This window comes from Panthera uncia (genome assembly GCF_023721935.1).
Source record: "Panthera uncia isolate 11264 chromosome C1 unlocalized genomic scaffold, Puncia_PCG_1.0 HiC_scaffold_4, whole genome shotgun sequence".
NCBI lineage: Eukaryota > Metazoa > Chordata > Mammalia > Carnivora > Felidae > Panthera > Panthera uncia.
In genome coordinates this window covers 97,880,139-97,902,574 of record NW_026057585.1, presented here as the reverse complement: position 1 = coordinate 97,902,574, position 22,436 = coordinate 97,880,139, and the positions used below count along the sequence as shown (strand labels likewise).

General features: G+C 45.8%; 1 protein-coding gene across 1 annotated transcript in view; it reads right to left on the bottom strand.

Moving 5' to 3' along the window:
- Positions 1–22,436, bottom strand: part of CLSTN1 (calsyntenin 1) — a gene marked incomplete at its 5' end in the record, with an annotated part of 89,130 nt that overhangs the window by 16,616 nt on the left and 50,078 nt on the right. The window contains 7 exons of the mRNA XM_049618164.1: positions 6,605–6,726; positions 7,093–7,341; positions 9,631–9,816; positions 9,960–10,109; positions 11,722–11,930; positions 13,328–13,523; positions 14,696–14,725. Of these exons, the coding sequence (XP_049474121.1) occupies positions 6,605–6,726; positions 7,093–7,341; positions 9,631–9,816; positions 9,960–10,109; positions 11,722–11,930; positions 13,328–13,523; positions 14,696–14,725 (1,142 nt within the window). The remainder of the gene's footprint in view (positions 1–6,604; positions 6,727–7,092; positions 7,342–9,630; positions 9,817–9,959; positions 10,110–11,721; positions 11,931–13,327; positions 13,524–14,695; positions 14,726–22,436) is intronic.

Sequence of the window (22,436 nt, the reverse complement as noted above, 5' to 3'; positions counted from 1 at the left end):
GTTCATGCTCTGTCTCTCTCTGTCCCAAAAAAAAAAAAAAAAGTTGAGAAAAAAAAAAATTATGAAAGTGAGGGGATGGAGAACCATCTATCATGCTAATGGATGTCAAAAGAAACCCGGAATAGCCATACTTATATCAGACACGTTAAACTTTATTTTATTTATTGAGAAAAAATTTTTAAATGTTTATTTTTAAGAGAGAGAGAGAGAGAGAGGGAGAGGGAGAGCCTGCGCGAGTTGGGGAGAGGCAGGGAGAGAGGGAGACACAGAATCTGAAGCAGGCTCTACGCTGTGAGCTGTCAGCGGGGCTTGAACACATGGACTGTGAGATCACGACCTGAGTTGAAGCCGGACACTTAACCGACTGAGCCACCCGAGCACCCCCAGACAAATTAAACTTTAAAACAAAGACTGTAACGAGAGAAGGGCATTATATCATAATTAAGGGGCCTATCCACAAACAAGACCTAACAACTATAAATATTTATGCCCTCAACTTGAGAACACCCAAATATATAAATCAATAACAAACATAAAGAACCACATTGATAACAATACAATAACAGTAGGGAACTTTAATACCCCACTTACAGCAGCAGACAGATCACCTAAGCAGAAAATCAAGGAAACTACAACTTTGGTTTTTTGTTGTTTTTTTTTTTTTTAATTTTTTTTTAATGTTTATTCGTTTTTGAAAGACAGAGAGAGACAGAGTACAGCAGGGGTGGGGCGGAGAGAGAGGGGGAGCACAGAATCAGAAGCAGGCTCCAGGCTCTGAGCTGTCGGCACAGAGCCCGACACGGGGCTCAAACCCACCAACCGTGAGATCATGACCTGAGCCCAAGTCAGACGCTCAACTGACTGAGCCACCCAGGTGCCCCAAGGAAACTTTGAATGACACACTGGACCAGATGGACTTAACCGATATTTTCAGAACATTTCATCCTAAAGCAGAAGAATGCGCATTCTTCTCGAGTGCACATGGAACATTCTCCAGAACAGATCACATACTGGGTCACAAATCAATCCTCAACAAGTACAAAAAGATCGAGATCATACCATGCATATTTTCAGACCACAATGCTATGAGCCTTGAAATCAACCACAAGAAAACATTTGGAAAGACCACAGATTAAAGTTAAAGGAGGTTAAAGAACATCCTACTTAAGAATGAATGGGTTAACCAGGAAACTAAAGAACTTAAAAAGTATATGGAAGCCAATGAAAATGAAAATACAACAGTCTAAAACCTCTGGGATGCAGCAAAGGCAGTCCTAAGAGGGAAGTATGTTGCAATTCAGGTCTTTCTAAAGAAGAAAGAAATGTCTCAAATACACAGCCTAAACTTACACCTAAAGGAGCTGGAAAAAGAACAGCAAATAAAGCCCAAAACCAGCAGAAAAAGGGAAATAATAAAGATCAGAGCAGAAATCAATGATATCAAGGGGCGCCTGGGTGTCCCAGTCAGTTAAGCGTCCACCTTCGGCTCAGTTCATGATCTTGCGGTTTGTGAGTTCAAGCCCCACGTCGGGCTCTGTGTTAACGGCTCAGAGCCTGGAGCCTGCTTCTGATTCTGTGTCTCCCTCTCTCTCCCCCTCCCCAACTCAAATCCTGTTTGCCTCTTTCAAAAAAAAAAAAAAAAAAAAAAAAAAATCAGTGACATCGAAAAACAAAACAAAACAAAACAAAACAAAACAAAACAGGAGAACAGAGCAACAAAACCAGGAGCTGGTTCTTTGAGAGAATTAACAAAATCAATAAATCCCTGGCAAGATTTGTAAAAAAGAAAAAGGACCCAAATAAATAAAATCACAAATGAAAGAGGAGACATCACAACCAACACCACAGAAATACAAACAATAATAAGAGAATATTATGAGTAATTATATGTCAACAAACTGGGCAATTGAGAAGAAATGGATAAATTCCTAGAAACATATAAACTACCAAAACCAAAATGCGAAGAAATAAAAATTTTGAACAGACCCATAACCAGTAAGAGAACTGAATCACTAATCAAAAATCTCTCAATGAGGGGCGCCTGGGTGGCTCAGTCGGTTAAGCGGCCGACTTCAGCTCAGGTCACGATCTCGCGGTCCATGAGTTCGAGCCCCGCGTCGGGCTCTGGGCTGATGGCTCAGAGCCTGGAGCCTGCTTCCGATTCTGTGTCTCCCTCTCTCTCTGCCCCTCCCCCGTTCATGCTCTGTCTCTCTCTGTCTCAAAAATAAATAAAACGTTAAAAAAAAAACAAAAATCTCTCAATGAACAAGAGTCCAGGGCTGGATGGCTTCCCAGGGAAATTCAAACATTTAAAGAAGAGTTAATACCTATTCTTTTGAAACTGTTCCAAAAAGGTAGAAATGGAAGAAAAACTTCCAAACTCATTCTAGGAGGCCAGTATTACATTGATTCCAAAACCAAAGACCCCACTAAAAAGGAGAATTATCAAACCAATTTCCCTCATGGATGCAAAAATTCTCAACAAGATACTAGCAAATTGAATCCAACAAAACATCGAAAGGATTATCCACCAAGATCAAGGGGGATTTATTCCTGGGCTGCAGGGGTGGTTCAACATCCCCAAATAAATCAACGTGATACACACATTAATGAAAGAAAGGATAAGAACCACATGGTCCTCTCAATAGATGCAGAAAATGCATTTGACAAAATACAGCATCCTTTCTTGATAAAAACCCTCAAGGAAGTAGGGATAGAAGTAACATACCTCAATATCATAAAGGCCATACACAAAAGACCCACAGCTAATATCCTCCTCAATGGGGAAAAACTGAGAACTTTCCTCCTAAGGTCAGGAACAGGACAGGGATGGCCGCTGTCACCACTGTTGTTCAACACAATACTGGAAGTCCTGGCCTCAGCAATCAGACAACACAAAGAAATAAAAGGCATCCCAACTGGCAAGGAAGAAGTCAAACTTTCATTCTTCACAGACAACATGATACTCTACGTAGAAAACCCGAAAGATACCCCCACCCCTGCAAAAAAACCCGGTAGAACCGATGCATGAATTCGGCAAAGTCGCAGGATATAAAATCAACATACAGAAATCTGTTGCATTTCTATACACCAATAAATGAAGCAGCAGAAAGAGAAATCAAGGAATCAAGCCCATTTACAACTGCACAAAAAACCATAAGATAGTTAGGAATAAACCTAACCAAAGAGATAAAAGATCTGTACTCTAAAAACTATAGAAGGCTGGGGTGCCTGGGTGGCTCAGTCGGTTAAATGTCCGACTTCGGCACGGGTCATGATCTCATGGTTTGTGAGTTTGAGCCCCGCATCGGGCTCTGTGTTGACAGGTCAGAGACTGGAGCCTTCTTCGGATTCTGTGTGTGTGTGTGTGTGTGTGTGTGTGTGTGTGTGTGTCTCTAAAAAATAAATAGATAGATAGATAAAAGATTCTCTCTCTCCCTCTGCCCCTCTCCCCTGCTCACGCTCCCTCTCTAAAAGAAAAAAGCAAAAAACAACTACAGAATGCTTATGAAACAAACTGGCGAAGATACAAAGAAATGGGAAAACAATCCATGCTCATGGATTAGAAGAACAAATGTTCTTAAGATGTCTATACTACCCAAAGCAATCTATACATTCGGTACAATCCCTATCAAAATAACACCAGCATTCTTCACAGAGCTAGAACAAACAATCCTAAAATTTGTATGGAACCAGAAAAGACCCTGAATAGCCCAAGTAATGTTGAAAAAGAAAACCGCGACTGGAGGCATCACAATTCCAGACTTTAAACTACATTACAAAGCTGTAATTAAGAGAGTATGGTACTGGCACAAAAACAGACTAGACAACCCAGACATGGATCCACAAATGTATGGCCAACTAATTTTCAATAAAGCAGGAGAGACTATCCAACGGAATAAAGACAGTCTCTTCAGCAAATGGTGTTGGGAAAACTGGACAGCGACATGCAGAAGAATGAACCTGGACCACTTCCTTACACCAGACACAAAAATAAACTCAAAATGGATCAAAGACCTAAATGTAAGATAGGAAACCATCAAAATCCTAGAGGAGTAAACATTAAAAAAAAAAAAAAAAAAAAAGTTAAAAAAATTTGGGAGGAGGGCTGGGTGGCTCGGTGGGTTAAGCGTCTAACTCTTGGTTTCGCCTCAGGTCACGATCTCTAGATTCAGGAGATTGAGCCCCATGTCAGGCTCTGTGCTGCTGGAACAGAGTCTGCTTGGGGTTCGTTCTCTCTCTCTCTCTCTCTCTCTCTCTCTCTCTCTCTCTCTCCCCTTCTGCCCCTCTCCCACCCACCTGTTTTCTCTGTCTCAAAATAAATAAATAAACACTTTTTTTAAAGTTTCAAAAGAAACAGGCAGCAACCTCTTTGACCTTGGCCACAGCAACTTCTTACTAGACATGTCTCTAGAAGCAAGGGAAACAAAAGCAAAAATGAACTACTGGGACCTCATCAAGATAAAAAGCTGCACAGTGAAGGAAACAACAAACCTGAGACAACCTACAGAATGAGGGAAGATCTTTGCAAATGACGTATCAGATAAAGGGCTCTATCTAAAATCTATAAAGAACTTATCAAACTCAATACCCAAAAAACAAATAATCCATTGAAGAAATGGGCAGAAAACATGAAAAGACACTTTTCCAAAGAAGACACCCAAATAGTTAATACACACATGAAAAGATGCTCAACATCACTCATCACCAGGGAAATACAAATCAAAACCATACTGAGATACCACCTCACACCTGTAAGAATGGCTAAAATTAACAACTCAGGAAAGATGTTGACGAGGATGTGGAGAAAAGAGAACACTTTGCACTGTTGGTGGGAATGCAAACTGGGGCCGCCACTCTGGAAAACAGTATGGAGGTTCCCCAAAAAATGAAAAATAGAATTACCCTACGACCCAGCAATTGCCACTACTGGGTATTTATCCAAAGGGTACAAAAACACTGATTCAAAGGTACACATGCATCCCAATGTTTATAGCAGCACTATCAAAAATAGGCAAATTATGGAGAGAGCCCAAATGTCCATCAACCGATGAATGGATGAAGAAAGGTGGTTTATATACACAATGGAATATCATTCAGCAATCAAAAAGAAAGAAGTCAGAGAAAGTCAGTTATATGAAAGAAGTCAGAGAAAGACAAGTATCATAGGATTTCACTTGTATTTGGAATTTAAAGAACAGGACAGATGAACATAGGGGAAAGGAAGGAAAAATAAGATAAAAACAGAGAGGGAGTCAAACCATAAGTGACTTAAATACAGAGAACAAACTGAGGGTTGCTGGAGGGGAGGAGGGTGGGGCGATGGGCATTAAGGAGGGCACTTGTTGGGATGAGCAGAGGAGGGTGGGGCGATGGGCATTAAGGAGGGCACTTGTTGGGATGAGCGCTCGTGTTCTATGTAAGTGATGGATCTCTAAATCCTACTCCTGAAACCATTATTACATTATATGTTAACTAATGTGAATTAAAAAAAAAAAAAAAAAAGATTCTCTCCCTCTCCCTCCGCCCCTTGTGCACACGCTCTCTTGCTTTCTAATATAAAAAAGAAAAGAAACGATCTGCTGTGATTTTAAAGGAAAGGTTTCCTCAGTTTACAGCGCCCCCTTGTTTCCTGAAATGCACCAATTGTTTTTCACGCGATACTTGCTTTTTATCACAGAAACTATTGGGAAAGCAGCTTTGCAAGAGATATGCTATCATCAAAAGGGATGTAAGGTGACCTAATGGTGACACTGTAAACTCCCTCAAGCTAGTAGTTTGTGTGGTTTCTGAAAGATGTCAAGATTGCTGGCTCTCTGACAGTCTAAGATATCCCACGGCACCCCTAAATCTGCTGAAGCAACCCGGGGGCTCCTTGGCACAATTTGGGAGGCAAGGCTTTAAATAATGAATAAACAAATACAAGGGTCTCAATCCCAATTTTTAATCAAATGCTGCAAATTTCAATAAACTACAACACAGTATTTTGAATTTAAAGCATATAATTTCTTTATATTAATACTGGATGTGTCAAATATAAACGTATAAAATGAAAAACGTAGGCTTTCAGAGGAAAGGAGTTCAAAGGGTTTATTTGCTATCCTATAACCCACAAGTAATATAGTAAGGTTGTTTTTAAACGTCATCAGAAGAAACTAAATGTGTACATTAAGACTATAGGTACTCGGGGCGCCTGGGTGGCTCAATCGGTTAAGCGTCCGACTTCAGCTCAGGTCATGATCTCGCGGTCCGGGTGTTCAAACCCCATGTCAGGCTCTGTGCTGACAGCTCAGAGCCTGGAGCCTGTTTCGGATTCTGTGTCTCCCTCTCACTGTGACCCTCCCCCGTTCATGCTCTGTCTCTCTCTGTCTCAAAAATAAATGTTTAAAAAATAAAAAAATAAAAATAAGAAAAAAGACTATAGTTACTGTAACAGAACTGTGCCCAAAGTGTCTACATACATTGCAAAAATTTTTTTATATTTTTATATTTATTCATAAATATAAATATACACTGCCCATAAATAGCTGGTCCTGTATGAAGTTGCAATACCCAGTTATACTCTCGGAAAGGTCATAAACCCGTGAGTTTTCCAGGCACTCACCTGATTCAATTTCCAGTGGAATTCTGCAGGTTTGTATTTCTTCTCTTCTGAAGGATCCTGACGGAGGAGGAAAGTGAGGCGGCAGCCGTGGACGTACAGTGAATAATGGTGCCGGTTCATGTCTGCCGAGAGAAATCCTCCTGGTAAGCTGCCAGCTTAATACCCAAAGGAGAAATAAAAGCTATTTCCTTAATGGATTTTGAAGACACGGTCCTATCATTTACCCGCATAAATGAACTCTCCAGTCGGGCCAAGGCAGGGTTTGGAAACAGATACACTTGGGTTTGACTGAGAAGTGGGGCCCAACTCACGGAGTAAAACTAACCACCCAACGGCAGTACAGTATCTCGAGGGCGGAGAGCCCTCGCACAGAACACAGAAAAATGTGTGTCACCAGGAGCCTTTCGGGGAAGAAGAGGGGGTCTTGCTTCCAGCGACCACCGCGGCGGCCACTCAAGGACGACGCCCTGACTGCAAGATTAACCTACCTGTTTTGTCTGAACTACAGAGAATGGTCTCCTTCTTCCTGCCAAAAGGCCCATGCCTCATCCACACGGAAATCGTAAAAGGCTCTTTGGGGTTGACAGAAACGACACCATCTGGGATCCTCACTGCTTGGGTGCCGTTGAACTCGAAGACCTGGTCACTGTCGTGGCCGTTGTCAGTGGGGAGGCCGACAGTCCAGTTCAAGGACCCACTTGGGGACGGGAGCAGCTCGGTGGTGCCAGACGCAGCGCCTAAGCCGACACGGTAACAATACGCACAACGTGAAGGACTCGGAAAGTAGAAGAGTCTCGAGGCCACACTAAGGGCAACATCCTATCTTCCAGTTACACAGTTTGCTAGCTTCTGCTTATGTTCCTTAAAAATAAGGGTTTTTATTTTTTTTAAATCATAAATAATAACTAACTGTGGATACTTTTGCTTAAAGGAAAAAAGGGGGTGCCTGCGTGGCTCAGTCGGTTGAGCATCCAGCTCTTGATTTCAGTTCAGGTCATGATCCCATGGTTCATGAGGTCGAGCCCTGCACTGGGCTCTGCACCGAGAGCACGGAGCCTGCTTGGAATTCTCTCTCTCCCTCTCTCTGCCCTTCCCCCTCTTGTTCTCTCTGCCTCGAAAAAAAAAAAAAAAAAAAACTTTAAAGGATAAAAGGAAGAGAGCATTACTTGTAATCCCACCCAAATATATCCACTATTTAAAAAAAAAAATTTTTTTTAAGTTGGCTTTGTACCCAGCGTGGAGCCCAACATGGGGCTTGAACTCACAACCCTGAGATCGAGACCTGAACGGACATCAAGAGTAGGATGCTCAACCAACTGAGGCATCCAGGCACCCCCCAAATATATCCACTATTAACATCTGGGTGCAAACACTTCCAGTCTTTTCTCTACGAATATACACATTATAAAAAATAGAGTCCTACGATGTATATAAAGGTACACACATTCCCATTAATATTTTTCTATAGCACATTTTTAAATGTCTGAGCATTTCACTGCACCGATATACTGTGACTTATTTAACTGATCTCCTTGGCAAACACTGAGACTGTCCCCACTCTTTTCTATGACAAACCCTGCCTTCACGAGGACCTCCGTGTGATCCACGATTATTCCCTTAGCATCAATTCCTAGAAATGGAATCAGTGAACCAAGGAACACGAAAAAAATCTGCAGCTATTGTTACACACTGCCAAGCTCATTTTTCTTTTAAATGTGCCCACGGAAGAAGACTTTGGGAGCTCTCCCCATCACCTGGTCCTCTGTTCCTAGGAGCAGCATGACCTCACATACGACCTCGGTCAAATGCCAGTGCCTGCCCCTTTCTTCCTAAAAGTGAGAACTTCTCCCCCTCCTCTCCCAACTGAATTCCTCAGTAAAAATGAGGTCAACACCACCTCCTTGGTGGGCCTGATGGGCACACTGAATGAAGGAAACATACAGAAATGCAGAGTGTGCAGGAAGCACTCATGGGGGAAATTCTTTCCATTCTTCCTCCCTAACTGTAAACTGTTCTGCTGAGAAAATGTTCACTTAATGCCATAAAAAAATCATGGCACTAGAGAGAGAAAATAAATTTTAAACGTTACACTTAAATGTACGTAGTTTAAAATATGTCCCAGACCTCTCACCTTCCATGTAGATTTCGGTACGTGACTATGTGGACCCAGAGTCAGGCAACACGGAGAACATTAACCATTAGGATAAGCCAGCAGAGGATAAACTCTTTCGTTTTGCATATTCCAGTTATGTAAGAAATCTAGTTGCTCGATCCTACAGGCTGTATCAGGCCGGTGGAAAGACGGGGACATGGGAAGACGCCGCCCGCAGAGCTGACGCCAAGTAGCTCCTGAGGCACAAAATGCCCTCTGAGCACGGACAGCTCATTTCAGTTACGGGGGTTTCGTTGCTGGCCAAGCGGCACACTCTTCCTCGGCATTTTCCACGACAGGCATCCATACCTCACCTCTACCTCATTCAGATAAACCAGAAAAATACCCACAACTATTGGTGAAGACGGAGGGCAAGGCTTCGATGGGATTCGTAACCACGGGGTCTCTGGATTTCACATAGTGTCTGTGGTAAACAATCTGCTGAGACTCAGAATTAGACGTGAGCGTCCGTAGTTTCGGCTTTCTACTTCTCGTTTGCCAAAAGCTATTGCTTTATCTGTATTTTTTCCTTCAGTCCTTAGATAAACATCTCATTTCAAACTCACTCTACTTACATAATCCCTCTCTTTTGATTATCCTCAACGTACGTTAGAGAAACACTTTCCTCGCATCACCGGCTCCTAAAATGCACACGCATGTAACATTCTGAACAGGCTGTAAGGGGTTTATGTACCTCCTGAAGCCCATCCAGCATGACAATTAGCCAAGGCAGTAACAGCCGTGTCAGAAAGTCAGAGTCTGTTCCGGTTCAGGGTTATAGACAACCCCCCCCCCCCCCCCCCCGCCCACACATACTCTCTTCCACCTGAAAGGGTGTCTCTCGCCCTCACCGAAGACCACCAGGCCCCCTTACCGCACAGCCGGTGAAGAGACTGCTCGGAGTAGGTGTCACGGTCACAGCCCTTCCCGATGTGGCCGGTCTCCAGCTCCACCGTCGCCTGCACTGAGGCCACGGGTTCGTCGCACGTCTCCAGGTGGACATTTGGGAAGAGGGCCAAAGAGCCCGTGCCAGGCTCATATTCGATCCTCTTGTTCCATCCTGTGTGGGTCCACAAACCCGGGAAGGAGGGAAGGAGGGAAGGAGGGAAGGAGAGAAGGAAGGAGGAAGACTCACACTTTAGGGCCCTCTGGTATGCGACGTGTCAGAACAGGTGTGAGAGCAGAAAGGAGAATGAAGCTCACCTTGCCACCCGGGGGTGCAGGTGGGCTTGACGCTGACCTTCACCAAGACATCTTCCGCTGCCCTTCTCTTCCCGCAATCGTAGGCGGTGATGGTCAGCTTGTACTGGTGTTCTTTCCCATAGTTTAGCTTCTCTGTGTTTTTTATGTAACCTTCCAGAGGGGAAACAAACAACAGTGAGAAGGCAAAGTTGTGCTGAAACACAAAGCACACCTGCTCTGGGGCACCTGGGTGGCTCAGTCAGTTAAGCATCCGACTTTGGCTCAGGTCACGATCTCACGGTTCGTGAGTTCGAGCCCCGCATCGGGCTCTGTGCTGAAAGCTCAGAGCCTGGAGCCTGCTTGCGATTCTGTGTCTCCCTCTCTCTCTGCCCCTTCCCCAGTCACAGTCTGTCTCTCTCTCTCTCAAAAATAAATAAACATTAAAATATTTTTTTTTAAATAAAAGCACAAAAAACAAAGTACATGTGTTCTAAGTGTTATAAACACGGACACGGAAATCAACCTGATGCTCGAGATAATTAATGCTCGGTCTTGCTTTCCTGCGCTTGAACGCACACTAAATCCATCTTTAAGGGCTGTTAAAACAGAAGGAATGAATCTACACAATTCGACCTCCATTTATTCTTATAGTTTTTCTTCTTTGGTTTTATATGCGCTTTAAGATTAAGTATTTAACGTATGAGAGAATAAAGAAAAGTAATTCCAGTACTTCAAATACTAAATACTAGATGAAGCTGCATTAAATATTTCTTGCTCAAAGACTTACTGTGTGTGTGTGTGTGTGTGTGTGTGTGTGTGTGTGTGTGTGTGTCACAGAGACAGGAAGAGAGAAAGATTCCCTACCCCCACCTGCTAGAACAGAAGCCTGCTTCTGAGTATGGGTACAGACGTCTGCAAAGTGTTTGCAATGTCCGTAATTTCATCAAAGATTCTGGACTGTGCATTAACAACAGAGACACTGCATCACCATCAAGAGGCCATAACCTAATAAAAAAAAAAAAGCTGAGCTCCAGCATGAGTTCATTCTGCTCAATTACAAAGGACTGGAGCACCTGGCAGTAAGGCAGAAACCTTCGTCTTCAAGATGAGACAGAAGATCCAAATCTAATGGAGAGCAGAAGACAGACCAACTAAAGGTCAGTCTTTTCAGATGCACTTTGATAGAGAAGTGAGAAAGTACAGATTAAAAACATGTTAGGTGGGGGGTTTTTTATTAGACCTTGGCGGAAGAAGGAAAAATAGGGCGCCCAAAAAAAGAACCCGTGACTTCAGGTGCCAACAAAAAGGCTTTCAGGGGACAGAGTGAAAAAATATTTATCTGAAACTCACACACCATTCGGTCTCTGCTACGGAATGAATACTTGTCCCCTCCAAATCTGAATGCTGACAACCCCCAATGTGATATTAGGAGGTGGTGCCTAGGGGAGGAACTTAGGGTTAGATGAAGTCGTGAGTGTGGGGCCCCCATACCGGGATCCCAGAGGGCTCTCTCCCCGCTCTGTGAGGACGCAGAGAGAAGATGGCCACCTGGGAACCGGGACTCGGGTCCTCAGCAGACACTGAATCTGCCAGCACCTTGATTCCGGTCTCCCGGCCTCCGGAACAGTGCGAACTGTTTACTGTTTGAGCCCCCAGCTCATGGTACTTTGCTACAGCATCCTGAAGGGATGGATGAAGCCGGTCTCCAATCTGAGTTTCGCTGACGTGTGGAACTGCCAATGGACTGTCACCTTGGCGAGGAAGGCCTGTTCCTCTGACTCACCATCTTTGTCGATAGCAAACGGCACGTCTGGAGTGACGACTTCATAGCTGCATATCTGGCTGAACTGGGGGGAGCAGTCGGCGTCCACGGCCTCTACCCTCAGGATGCTGTCATACTGCTTCCCCTCGATGACGGTCGCTTTGTAGGACTTCTCCTTGAACACAGGTGCATATTCGTTCACATCGTTCACCTGGATATGGACAGTTGCTCTGGAAGAAGAAGAAAAAAAGCTGTGTGTTCAGTTTGTTTTTTTAACCCAAAGTACACCAGTTCTGCCCCGTTTTTATGTTTCCTTTTGCTAATATCTTACTTCATGAAGTTTGTATGATGGAGAAAAAAATTACACTAGTCACTGTTGTTATTTTAACATGGAGAGGACTTCAGAAAGTTAAAATAGGAATTTAAGTTGATTCTTCCAGGTCCTAGGAGTAAAATGGCTGGTAAAAAAAAAAAAAAAAAGGCAGTAAAATAAGAGACTTGGAGACTTGGGGTTTTCTTAACAATACGGGACAGGGCATGCAGAAGGGAGATAAACTAGATCAGACAAAATTAGACCCAAAGGAAGAAGGAGTAAGACATAGATAGAAGATGGGAAACGTGGATGGGGAGTCTGATCAGGAGCATGGAAACCAATCCCGTCCTGCTTCTAGGGAATGGAGACGGCTCGCAGCCCACTGTTGCCCATGACCCACTAACTGATCCAACAAACGAAGGTCCTCCAAGCGACCTCAGTGCTCCCTCCCTGGCCGACCCCGTGCTGCCCTTCCACCTCCCCGTCTTGGGCATGAGAAAACTAAGGCACCACAGACTTGGCTACAAAGAGAGGAAAGGGTCAGTCTCAGGGCTATTGATCCGGGCGTGTTTCTGACTCAGACAGGATCTCTGACCCACAGAAGGCTTTTTCAAGGACAACAGTAATATCGCACGGTGTGAAAAGGATGAGGAGTAGTTCTCTGGCACTCAGCACCCCCAGTGTGCACCAAGACCCTCCACACCCAACGCCGTGCATCCTCCTGACCCTCACGATGGGTCTCGTGGCAGCGTGCCCCTCTCTCCCTAGCCCAGGAGCCAAGTAGAAACCGAGACTCAACAAGACAAAAACTTGCCCCATGCCGAAGGGACAGAAAGTGGCGGAGAAAAGACTGGAATTCTAAACCCAGGTCTAGTTCAGAGTCCTGTCTGTTCCACGAGCAGTTCTCAAAGGATATGGATATGAACACGTCCAGAATGGGGTGCCAAAGTCAGCCCGCTCCCACCAGCATGAACGAATGCTCTGCCCTTTGAATTTGCAGGAAAAAGAAACCTAACAACAAAATATCCTCCTGGAGGAAAAAATGGGCTTTCCCGATTTTCAGTGCAGAGCTCTAGTTTCTGTCATTAGAGTGCTGGGTGGGATAAAACTGCCCATTCATTTGCTTATTCGACAACTAATGCTGCAGGGTAAACAGACAGGATTCCTATCCTCAAGGAGCTTACAATTTCAGCGGAGAGCCAGAAATACCTTCTGCCTCATCTCTAAGAACACAGAAAGTCTCGGGGACACAGAAAGCAAGCAAGGGTCAGTACTGCTTTCTTCGCACGCGCTCTCTCTGGTCAGCTTACTTACTTATGAGACTTTTTCGCGTTGGCGCCATCCGGCCCCTGGCCGCAGTCATAGGCCTGGATGGTGAATGTGTAGTCTTTCTGCAGTTCACAGTCCAGTTTCTCTTTTGAGCGAATTATTCCCTCGCCAGTGGACTTATCCACTACCACTGCATCAAAGGGGACATTCTGCCCATGAATTTTAAATCCACAAATCTCACCTAGGGAGTCAAAGCAGCGCAGGTTAGAACTTCTGCCCCCCGGAGTCTGCGTGCTCCCCTCCCCCTTCCCATACCTCCCCCCCCAGAAAAGAAATGACAACAGTTCGGCAGCCAGGGGTTTAGAGGGTCTGTGGACAAAGCAAGGGCACTGTGCTTGGACAGGGATAAGTTCTGGGGCTTTAGTAAAAAGAAGCATGTTCTCGCTTTCCAAGCAACTTGCTTAACTTTGCATCCATTCATGCAGGAATACAAAAGAGAGAAAGAGAAAATATAGACAGGCATTTCACAGGAGTACTTAAGATGGCTCCAGGGTAAAAGTAGTCTCATTAGCAAACAGCCACGGCCTGGTAACACAGAGCAACTGTCCCCAGCTACTGGGGACAGCCGGGCAGCGATTTTGATTTGGACCAGAGAGAAGGCTAAAATGCAGTTAAGTGTTGAGAGAGGAAGGAGGGTAACATAAAAGGTTCAGCACCGTAATTACAGAAATTCTGTCAAAAAAAAAAAAAAAAAAGTCAAAAGAAACAAGTCTTCCTGTGCAATGAGCCTGGCTAAAATTAGGGAATCAAAACAAACTACTAAATGAGAAAGGTAGAAATACCAACTTTTCAGGCATCCATTTCAACAGCTATGGTTTACTATGAAGATCGGTTCCATCACAGGGAGGGATTTGCTAGACTTGCCTTGGTTTCCAAAGCTAGCCTATCAGACCTGCGAAACAAGCCTGCCTGGGGACATCAGGACATCAGCACCTGGAAGTTGGCTCACAAGCTTAATGAGGGGTGAAATCTAGGTGTCCATTCTTGCCGGTGGGAGAACATTAAGTCTTTTGATGTATACGTATATGTTCAAAAAAAAAAATGTATTTCATGTAAAAATAAGGCTGCACTCTTCCAAAATTACAACTCCTAGAAAATGGTTACTCAATTAAGAAACAAATGTACAGTATTATCCGTACAGTTCAAATGGATGTCTGATTTCTAGATATTTCTGACCAAGGGTTTGGTTACATACAATTTCCATCAATATATTTAAAAATAGAAACAAAGTAGGAGAATAAATCAGGGTAAAAGAGCATGACAGTTTCTTCTGTTTAAGGGCTGATTCCCAATTTTATAAACAAAGTTAGTGGGTTAATATTCATAGGAGGGATAGAAAGAACCCTTTATCACCTTCTTTGGTGACTGTCACCTCAAAACTCTCTAAAGGGAGAAAAGATAAACCCATGTCAGTAATGCAGGAAAGAATAAAGACGGAACAATAAGGAAAAAAGTCAAAGATGCACATATTACACAGAAAAGCTTGACATAAATTCAACCATCAGCTCCGGGCCACTCGTAGACTCCCAACAGCAAAACCGGACCCTCGGCAGCAGAATGTTTCTGAACGCAACTTACCACAAACCACTATGTAATTTTGAAATTACACCGACCTATAGATGAAATCTGCTATAAAGATTGATTCGTAACGCCCTCAGGTGTCGTTTGGGCTTTTCTTCTAACCAACACTTTCACGATAACGGTTCATAAGTAAACATATTTGTTATTTTACAATTTTCGGATTTTTCATTTTCAAACTAAGTTCTTGTGGCTCGATTCTGGTAACGCTCAACTCAGCATGAGACAAGAGGAAACAAAAAACAAACATTTGGAGCAAAGGGTTTGGCTAAATAACAAGGGCTTAAGGAACCCGACCAAGGCAACTAACGTAAGCCACCCCCTCTTGTAACCGAACACGTGCTTCACCGCGAACTGAAACCAGATTCATTGCTAGCTTTGGTGACGCCGCAATGATCACGGCTTCTAGTGAAAACGCTGTCCTAACAAGTCCACACAAGTGGTGCCTGCTCACCCCAGGGCGGCTGCAGCCGAGTTGTGACAACGTGCAGAGGCCAGGAGGTCAGGAGGGGACAGAGCCGGCTCACTGGGGCACCTTCTCTCCACAAAAAGCATCGTACCCTGAATTCTTACCATGTATCTGTATACCCATGAACAGTGTTTCATTTTGCTTGTTTTTAAGGTTTGAAAAATGCTATCACATGGTAGGCAACTTTCGGGACTTGCTTTTCCCCTCAGCCTTGTGCATCTAGGATTCATTCACCCCTGTTGGCGGAAGGCTATAGTGTATTTCTTTCCACTACTATGTTCAGCAAGAATCCAAGGAGTTCTGGCAGGTCAAGTGCTTGAGACACCGCCTGGCTTAAAGAAAGCACCCAACAAATAAATGTTTGCTCTTACTGTAATTATTTTCCATCCTGTGACTATACCATAATTCCAGTTTCCTGCTACTGAACTTTCTGTGGTAGAGATTTCTAACCACGCTTCCTGCTGTCGCTGTGGGTCTTGTGCTGCCCAAAACAGGAGCCACTAGGCGCGTGGGTTAAAATTAAATTTAAATTCATATTAAAATTGAATAATATTAAAAAAAATCAGTTTCTCGGGGCACGTGGGTGGCTCAGTCGGTTAGGCATCCGACTCCTGATTTCATTCAGCTCACGTCATGGCCTCATAGTTTGTGGGTTTGAGCCCCGCATCGGGCTCCATGCTAACAGCAAAGAGCCTGCTTGGGATTCTCTCTCTCTGTGCCCCTCTCCCACTCGCTCTCACTTGTATGCATGCGCTCTTTCAAAATAAATAAACAAACAAACATTGAGAGAGACAGAGAGAAACTGGTGATCCAGATCCGCATAATCTGAGTTGGCATAACTGACTGACTTGAGGGTGCCTTCCCGACAAAGCCCACTGCACAGATTAGTGCAGATTTAAGACCCCAGGATGAGGTATCTGACTTGGATAAGGCTCCCTACATACTGCACTGCTTAATCAAAGTATAAAGACACTCATTCAAGCAATGTCCTTGGGACTGTTTCTGATCATGAGATTATCATGAGAAGTGGAACTGTTTGCCAAAAGATGTACACTCCCTAAATCTCTCCTTCGAGATACCAGGCTGGGAGGAGGGAGGAGAACTCAGAGAGTAGGAAGCTGATGGGGTGTTTTAATTTTTTTCTTAAAAAAAATTTTTTTTTTACATTTATTTATTTTTGAGAGACAGAGAGAGACAGAGCACTACTTGGGGAGGGATAGAGAGGGAGACACAGAATCCGAAGCAGGCTCCAGGCCCCGAGCTGTCAGCACAGAGCTTGACGTGGGGCTCAAACCCACGAACTGTGAGATCATGACCTGAGCTTAACCCACTGAGCCACCCAGGAGCCCCTGGGGTGTTTTAATTTTATACTTCAGTTGTCCGGGGGAGGTTTCGCTGATAATGTCTGAGTAGAAACCAGAGGGAGCTAAGGAAGCAAGCCACATGCTTATCTAGGGAAGAATTTCAAACAAAGGGGACAGCAAGTGCAAAGGCCCTGAGGCAGGCCTGGGCCTGGCCTGGCTTAGGCACTACTGCAGTGGCTGAGCGAAAGGGAGAGAAGGTGAAGCCAGACGAAGATGAGTAATGTGAAGCCATAGCGGCTGCTACAAGAAGTGAAGTTTGTCCTCCAAGTGAGAAGGAATGACTGGAAAGTTTTATGCAGAGAAAAAAATCAATACGGTTTATATTTTAAAGAACCCAACTGGCTGCCATGGTGAAAATAAATCAAATGTAAGCAGGCAAAGGGGCTGTGCTGGCTGGCTCGGTTAGCAGAGCATGGGCTTTTGATCTCGGCGTTGCAAGTTCAAGCCCCATGTTGGGTGTAGAGATTAGTTAAAAATAAAATCTTTAAGAAAAAGATATGTGTATCTATATGGCAAAAATGGTTACTGGAGTAACACAGGCACGAGAAGCTGAAGCCAGAACCAGGGGTGTGCAGGGTGGTGAGAAACAGTCAGACGCAGGGTGTGTTTTGCAAGTACGGACAATACTGTGGGATTATGAGCGAGAACCCCAAGGATTAATAAATTGCCTTCGGCCAACATGGAAGAGAAGGGCCGGATGGGGGGAGTGGGAATCCGAGCTTCGGCTGTGAACATGCATCGGTATTACGATTTGTTACAGAATCGCACCTCAAAGGTAGGAATATCCAGTAAAAGAATTGTTTCGAAACTCACTGTGTCTGGGCTGCTCTCTGCAAGACTGGATCTATTTATAATGAGCACAACAAAAGTGTGCACTTGTCCTTTCTACAAATCCGTGCCTGTCTGGAGTATTAACGAAGCTACTGGAACAACGGGCTATACCAAAAGTACGTGGCGCCTCAAGTCCACGGGTGCTTATTAAATTGCTGGCAGGCTGGGCCCTTCTGCCTAGAATGACTTGAAAAACCATCTGGCCAGAGGGCAGCACGGGCCTCACACTCGGGCGGACATGGGCTTTCTCCACCGTGTGACGCTGCACGTTGTAAGCCTGCCACGCTGTCACCTGCAGACCTGGCGGTATACCCACTTGGCGGGCCCACCTCTTTCTTCCACCCACAACCTCGGTTTCAATGAGGCAGACAGGCCCGAGGGCAGCAAGGTGAGGGGCAAGTAAACAAAGGAAAATACTGCCGTCTTTCAGACGACATGTGGTAAGGGCCGAACGCAGGCAGTCTCAGGAGGAAACGTGGGGGATTTTCAGGACCGGCAGGGCCTGGAAACCAGCTGGACAGAGAGAGGGGTCTGGGGTAGCTCCCTGGGTTTTGGCTGATGGTACCAGTTAAGGAACTAAGGCCCAGAGGTCTGCTCCACGTATTCTCACCAACTCCCTGCTTGTTTCTTTGCTTGAGTATTTAAAAACATTTTTTTAATGTTTATTTATTTTCGAGACACAGCACGAGCCGGGGAGGGGCAGAGAGAGAGGGGGAGACACAGCATCCGAAGCAGGCTCCAGGCTCCGAGCTGTCAGCACAGAGCCCGACACGGGGTTTGAACCCGTGAACCGTGAGATCGTGACCTGAGCCGAAGTCAGATGCTTCACTGACTGAGCCACCCAGGCGCCCTTCGCTGGAATATTTTAAGGCCAGACTTCAATGCATACAATGTTCACTAGACAGACTTTCGTTAACAGAACTACAGCAACGTGGCTCAGCCAACAAAATTAACAATCCCTGAGGTATTTTCATAGTATCCAACTACACTCAGTTTAAGATCTTCCTCTCCCCAGCCAGGGACCAGGTTGTTACTTTCTGTCCCCATTCTTTTAGGAGCTGATGTTTCAAGTTGTCATAACCCATTCTTCCCTCTTTCCTCCGTCCTTGTACCTACAGCCCTATTAGTTACATACACATGACAGCTACCTACGTGTATTACACGTGTCCCATGGCATCACACCCCGGTGACTCTGCCCCTCTGTGTTCCCAGGGCTTCTCCCCTGGACTCAGCCTTCCCTCAGCCTTCGCGAGGAAGGACCTCTCAAAGTCACGTCTCCCACTCTCTTCTTCCTGCCCTGCCCCTTCCCACCCAATTCAGACCACCTACTACCACTGCTCTGCCAGGTAAGCCCGCAAAAACCCTGCTCTCTTCTTGTACGCAGGGCCCCACCAGCATTCCCGATGACGTCTTCAGGTGTGCTGGCCTCTGAATACACAGACCTCTCTTCCCTGTCATTCCCCAAGAGCATCCAAAATAGTCAAAAGAAGTTTACTGAAGCACTTTTTTTTTTTTAAAGCAAACCATAAAAACAGAATGACAGATAAACCCAAGAAAGTATACATTTGACTTCTCAATGTCCAAAGTCATGTCCAGGGTTCCTGGCTCACAGTGGTAGCCCTCTCTTTCCCTTTGAGAAACCTCGGTTTCAGGCTGGCCCTGCCTTCTCTCCACATCTTCTTCCAAACTGGAGTATGGCCCCGCGCTACGCGCGACACTGGAAGGGTGTCTCTAGCCTATCCTACAGTCTCCCAGATCCCAGGGAACCCTGCCCTCACATACACTCCTTATGTAAGTCACTAGTGCCGGCTCGGACAGTTAGGGTTCCAAGAGAAAGGGGACTCCGGTGAAAAGCCATCAGCAGCAGCTCGTGGAATTGACTGCACGCCAGGGAAAAGGACTTGGAAACAGCCAGAAGCCAAGGCGGGGACAGAGACAGGACTCCCAGAGCAAAACAGCCTGGGTGGCTGGGATACGACAGCAAACGGCGTTAGTGTCTTGGACCCTCTGCTCAGTGTTCTCGTCCAAGAGGGAAGCATCTGGTCGGCCCAGCCTGGGCTTGTATGCGCTTGGCTGGCAAAGTCGGGGTCATGGACTGTGGCTCCACCAACCTGGACTCGGTGGGAAAGAGGTCAGGGGCCGTTAAGAAGCTGAAAATGGACATGTGCTGAGCAGCAAGCGTCCACCACGATGTCCCTGCTAATCCCACTCTTGTCCCTAACCCACTTCTCTCTATGCGGCCCTGGTGCCCATGCTCCCAGCTGCAGCCCAGCTCCCAGGCTGACCCTGATTTTCAGTGACTTCTGACTTCTTTGCTTACTGGTCCAGGCTAATTTCTGGCACAAGCTCACATGTTGCTCAGATCAGAGCAGTTTTCCAAGACGCCTTAAACGTGCCGCTGAGCAACAACCACCACACCCCCAAGGGTCACCCTGCACAACCCGAGGACACCGCCCTGGCGGCTCCTCACTGGCTACAGTAAGGCTCTCAAATGTCAGCATGCCAAGAACAGCCTGAGGAGCTTGTTAAAAATGTGGTTTGTCAAGCTCCAGCCCCAGAAACTCTGACTCAGTAGCAGCTCTGGGGTGGAGCCCAATAATCTGCATTTTTAACGAGTGCCATCTGATGGTTCCAACGCAGGCAGGCCGTAGTCTACACTTGAGAGACAGGCCTGTCCGTGGCTTCCGAACCTCGCTGTCTGGTTACAGATTTCTCAGGCTCTCCTGGAGGCACAGACTCAGCCACGAGGACACCTGCACTGGACGCACGGCCTGGGCGATCCGGACATGGTGTAAACCCACATGCGCAGCACATCCCGTCTACTCAGCCTGGCAGCAGAGATCTCGTGGCCCCAAGCGGACTTCAATCCTCCGCTCCTGTGCCGGGCGCTCACCCCGCCCACTGACTATTCATCCCTCCCTTTGGAAGCCCCTCTGGTTCCCAGCCTTGCTCCTGTTTTCCCCCTACCTGCCCCGTGTTCATAAGCTCTACCCACCCTAACGCCCGCTTACTTCTGTACCCTCTTTAACCAACCTCCTGTTGCCTTTTTAGGACGCCAGTCCAGACTGGGTGTTGCCTCTCTCGCTGGGTATCTCAGCGTTGACTTAACTCTTTGTCAATGCTGGTTCTGCTTTCTCATCTAGATTACTGGCTGCTTTGGGAACAAGAACGCACTTTTATGCTTTTTTATATTCTCTAGGAGATCTGGCACGGCTACCTAACATTTACTGATTACTATTCCAAACCTCTCCTGGAGGCATCCAGAATGAATTCACTCTAGTCCATAACTTAACATGGAGTTTCTGTCCTAATGTCCAGATACTTAAAACCATTAACTCAACGGGGGCACCTGGGTGGCTCAGTCGGTTGAGCGTCCAACTTCGGCTCAGGTCATGATCTCACGGTTCGTGAGTTCAATCCCCACGTCAAGCTAGCTACTGTCAGCACAGAGCCTGCTTCGGACCCTCTGCCCCCCTTCTCTCTGCTCCTCCCCCACTTGCACTCTTTCAAAAATAAATAAGACACTAAAGAAAAACCGCTAACTCCATGGAGTACTGCCTAATTTTGGGCTGAACCACATGAGATTTCTGGCACTCCATTTTTTCAAATATTTGCTATTTTCAATATACAAAAATGGTGATTTCATTTGGCTTAACTGAATACATCCAACTGACTGCAGCAAAAACGTCTGCCTAGTTGCACATGTTAAAAAAGCTCAAGTGGGTGGTCATGTGCCGCAGTCAACCCCACAGGCCTCATCAGGACACATGAGTCACACGAACTGCGCAGAATACAGAGAAAAGAATCACAGATCTGTGTTGGTTCTAATTAAATATCAACAAAGATAAAGTTCCCATTCTTGCCCTGAAACTTCTTTCGGATTCTCTTCGTATCATAATTGTTTCATCTTATAGGTTACCTGAACTCCGTCTGGGAAGGCAGGAAAAAATGCTGACATGGAACCGGCTTGTACAGGGAAGGGCCTGAAAACAAGGGGCAGGGGCGGAGAGGGAAGCCTGGGCTTGTCATACAGGCAGTGGGGCGAGAGGACGGTCAAAACAGCAGCACCAGGGCCTACACGGTATGGGCTCTTAACTCAAATATATCAAATACACAATGTATGTATATTTGTGTGTATATATACAACAAATGTATCAACTACACAATATATTTTCATACCCACATCTACTCAGGATATTAGCAGATTAAGGAAAAGGGGTGAGTAAGGACCTGACTCATCTTAATTTCCTAAAATAGCTGCCAAGTACCGAGACTTTAGCCTCTTGATTTCCCCCATGAAAACAATCTGGCTAGACAGACGCTGTCATCGTTCAACATGAACGCCTGATTGGTGACAGTTTACAACGCACTCTAGAGACTAAGCTTCCGATGTTACACATGTATTTATTTGGGGGCTTTGACGAGTTACCCCTGGTGGTTTTGTTACTCACACTCACATCCCGTGACGGGACACGACTGTGAACCGGGACGTCTCCAGAGTTTCCAAGGTAACGTCAGGGAAGCGCACACGGTGAACGTGTGAATCCACACTGGAGTCAGACCGTCTGGCTGGAAGGCAGCCCTGTCGCTTACGAGCTGTGCCACCGTGGGCAAAGCCGTTCGTGCCTCCTACGGATTCTGTGGGGCACAACCACCCCACCCCCCATGCTGGCCCGGGGGGTGGGGATTAAATGAAGAACAAGGCTGCCATGCCGCTGACGGACACGCTCCGTCCTCCCCTGCCTCATCAGGGAAGCCGGGAGCAGCCAGAGTGCCTCCTGTAGGGGACCGTTGAGAAGAATCCGAAGAAGTAACCCACGTAGACCCCTTAAAACAGGCTCCGCCACACTGT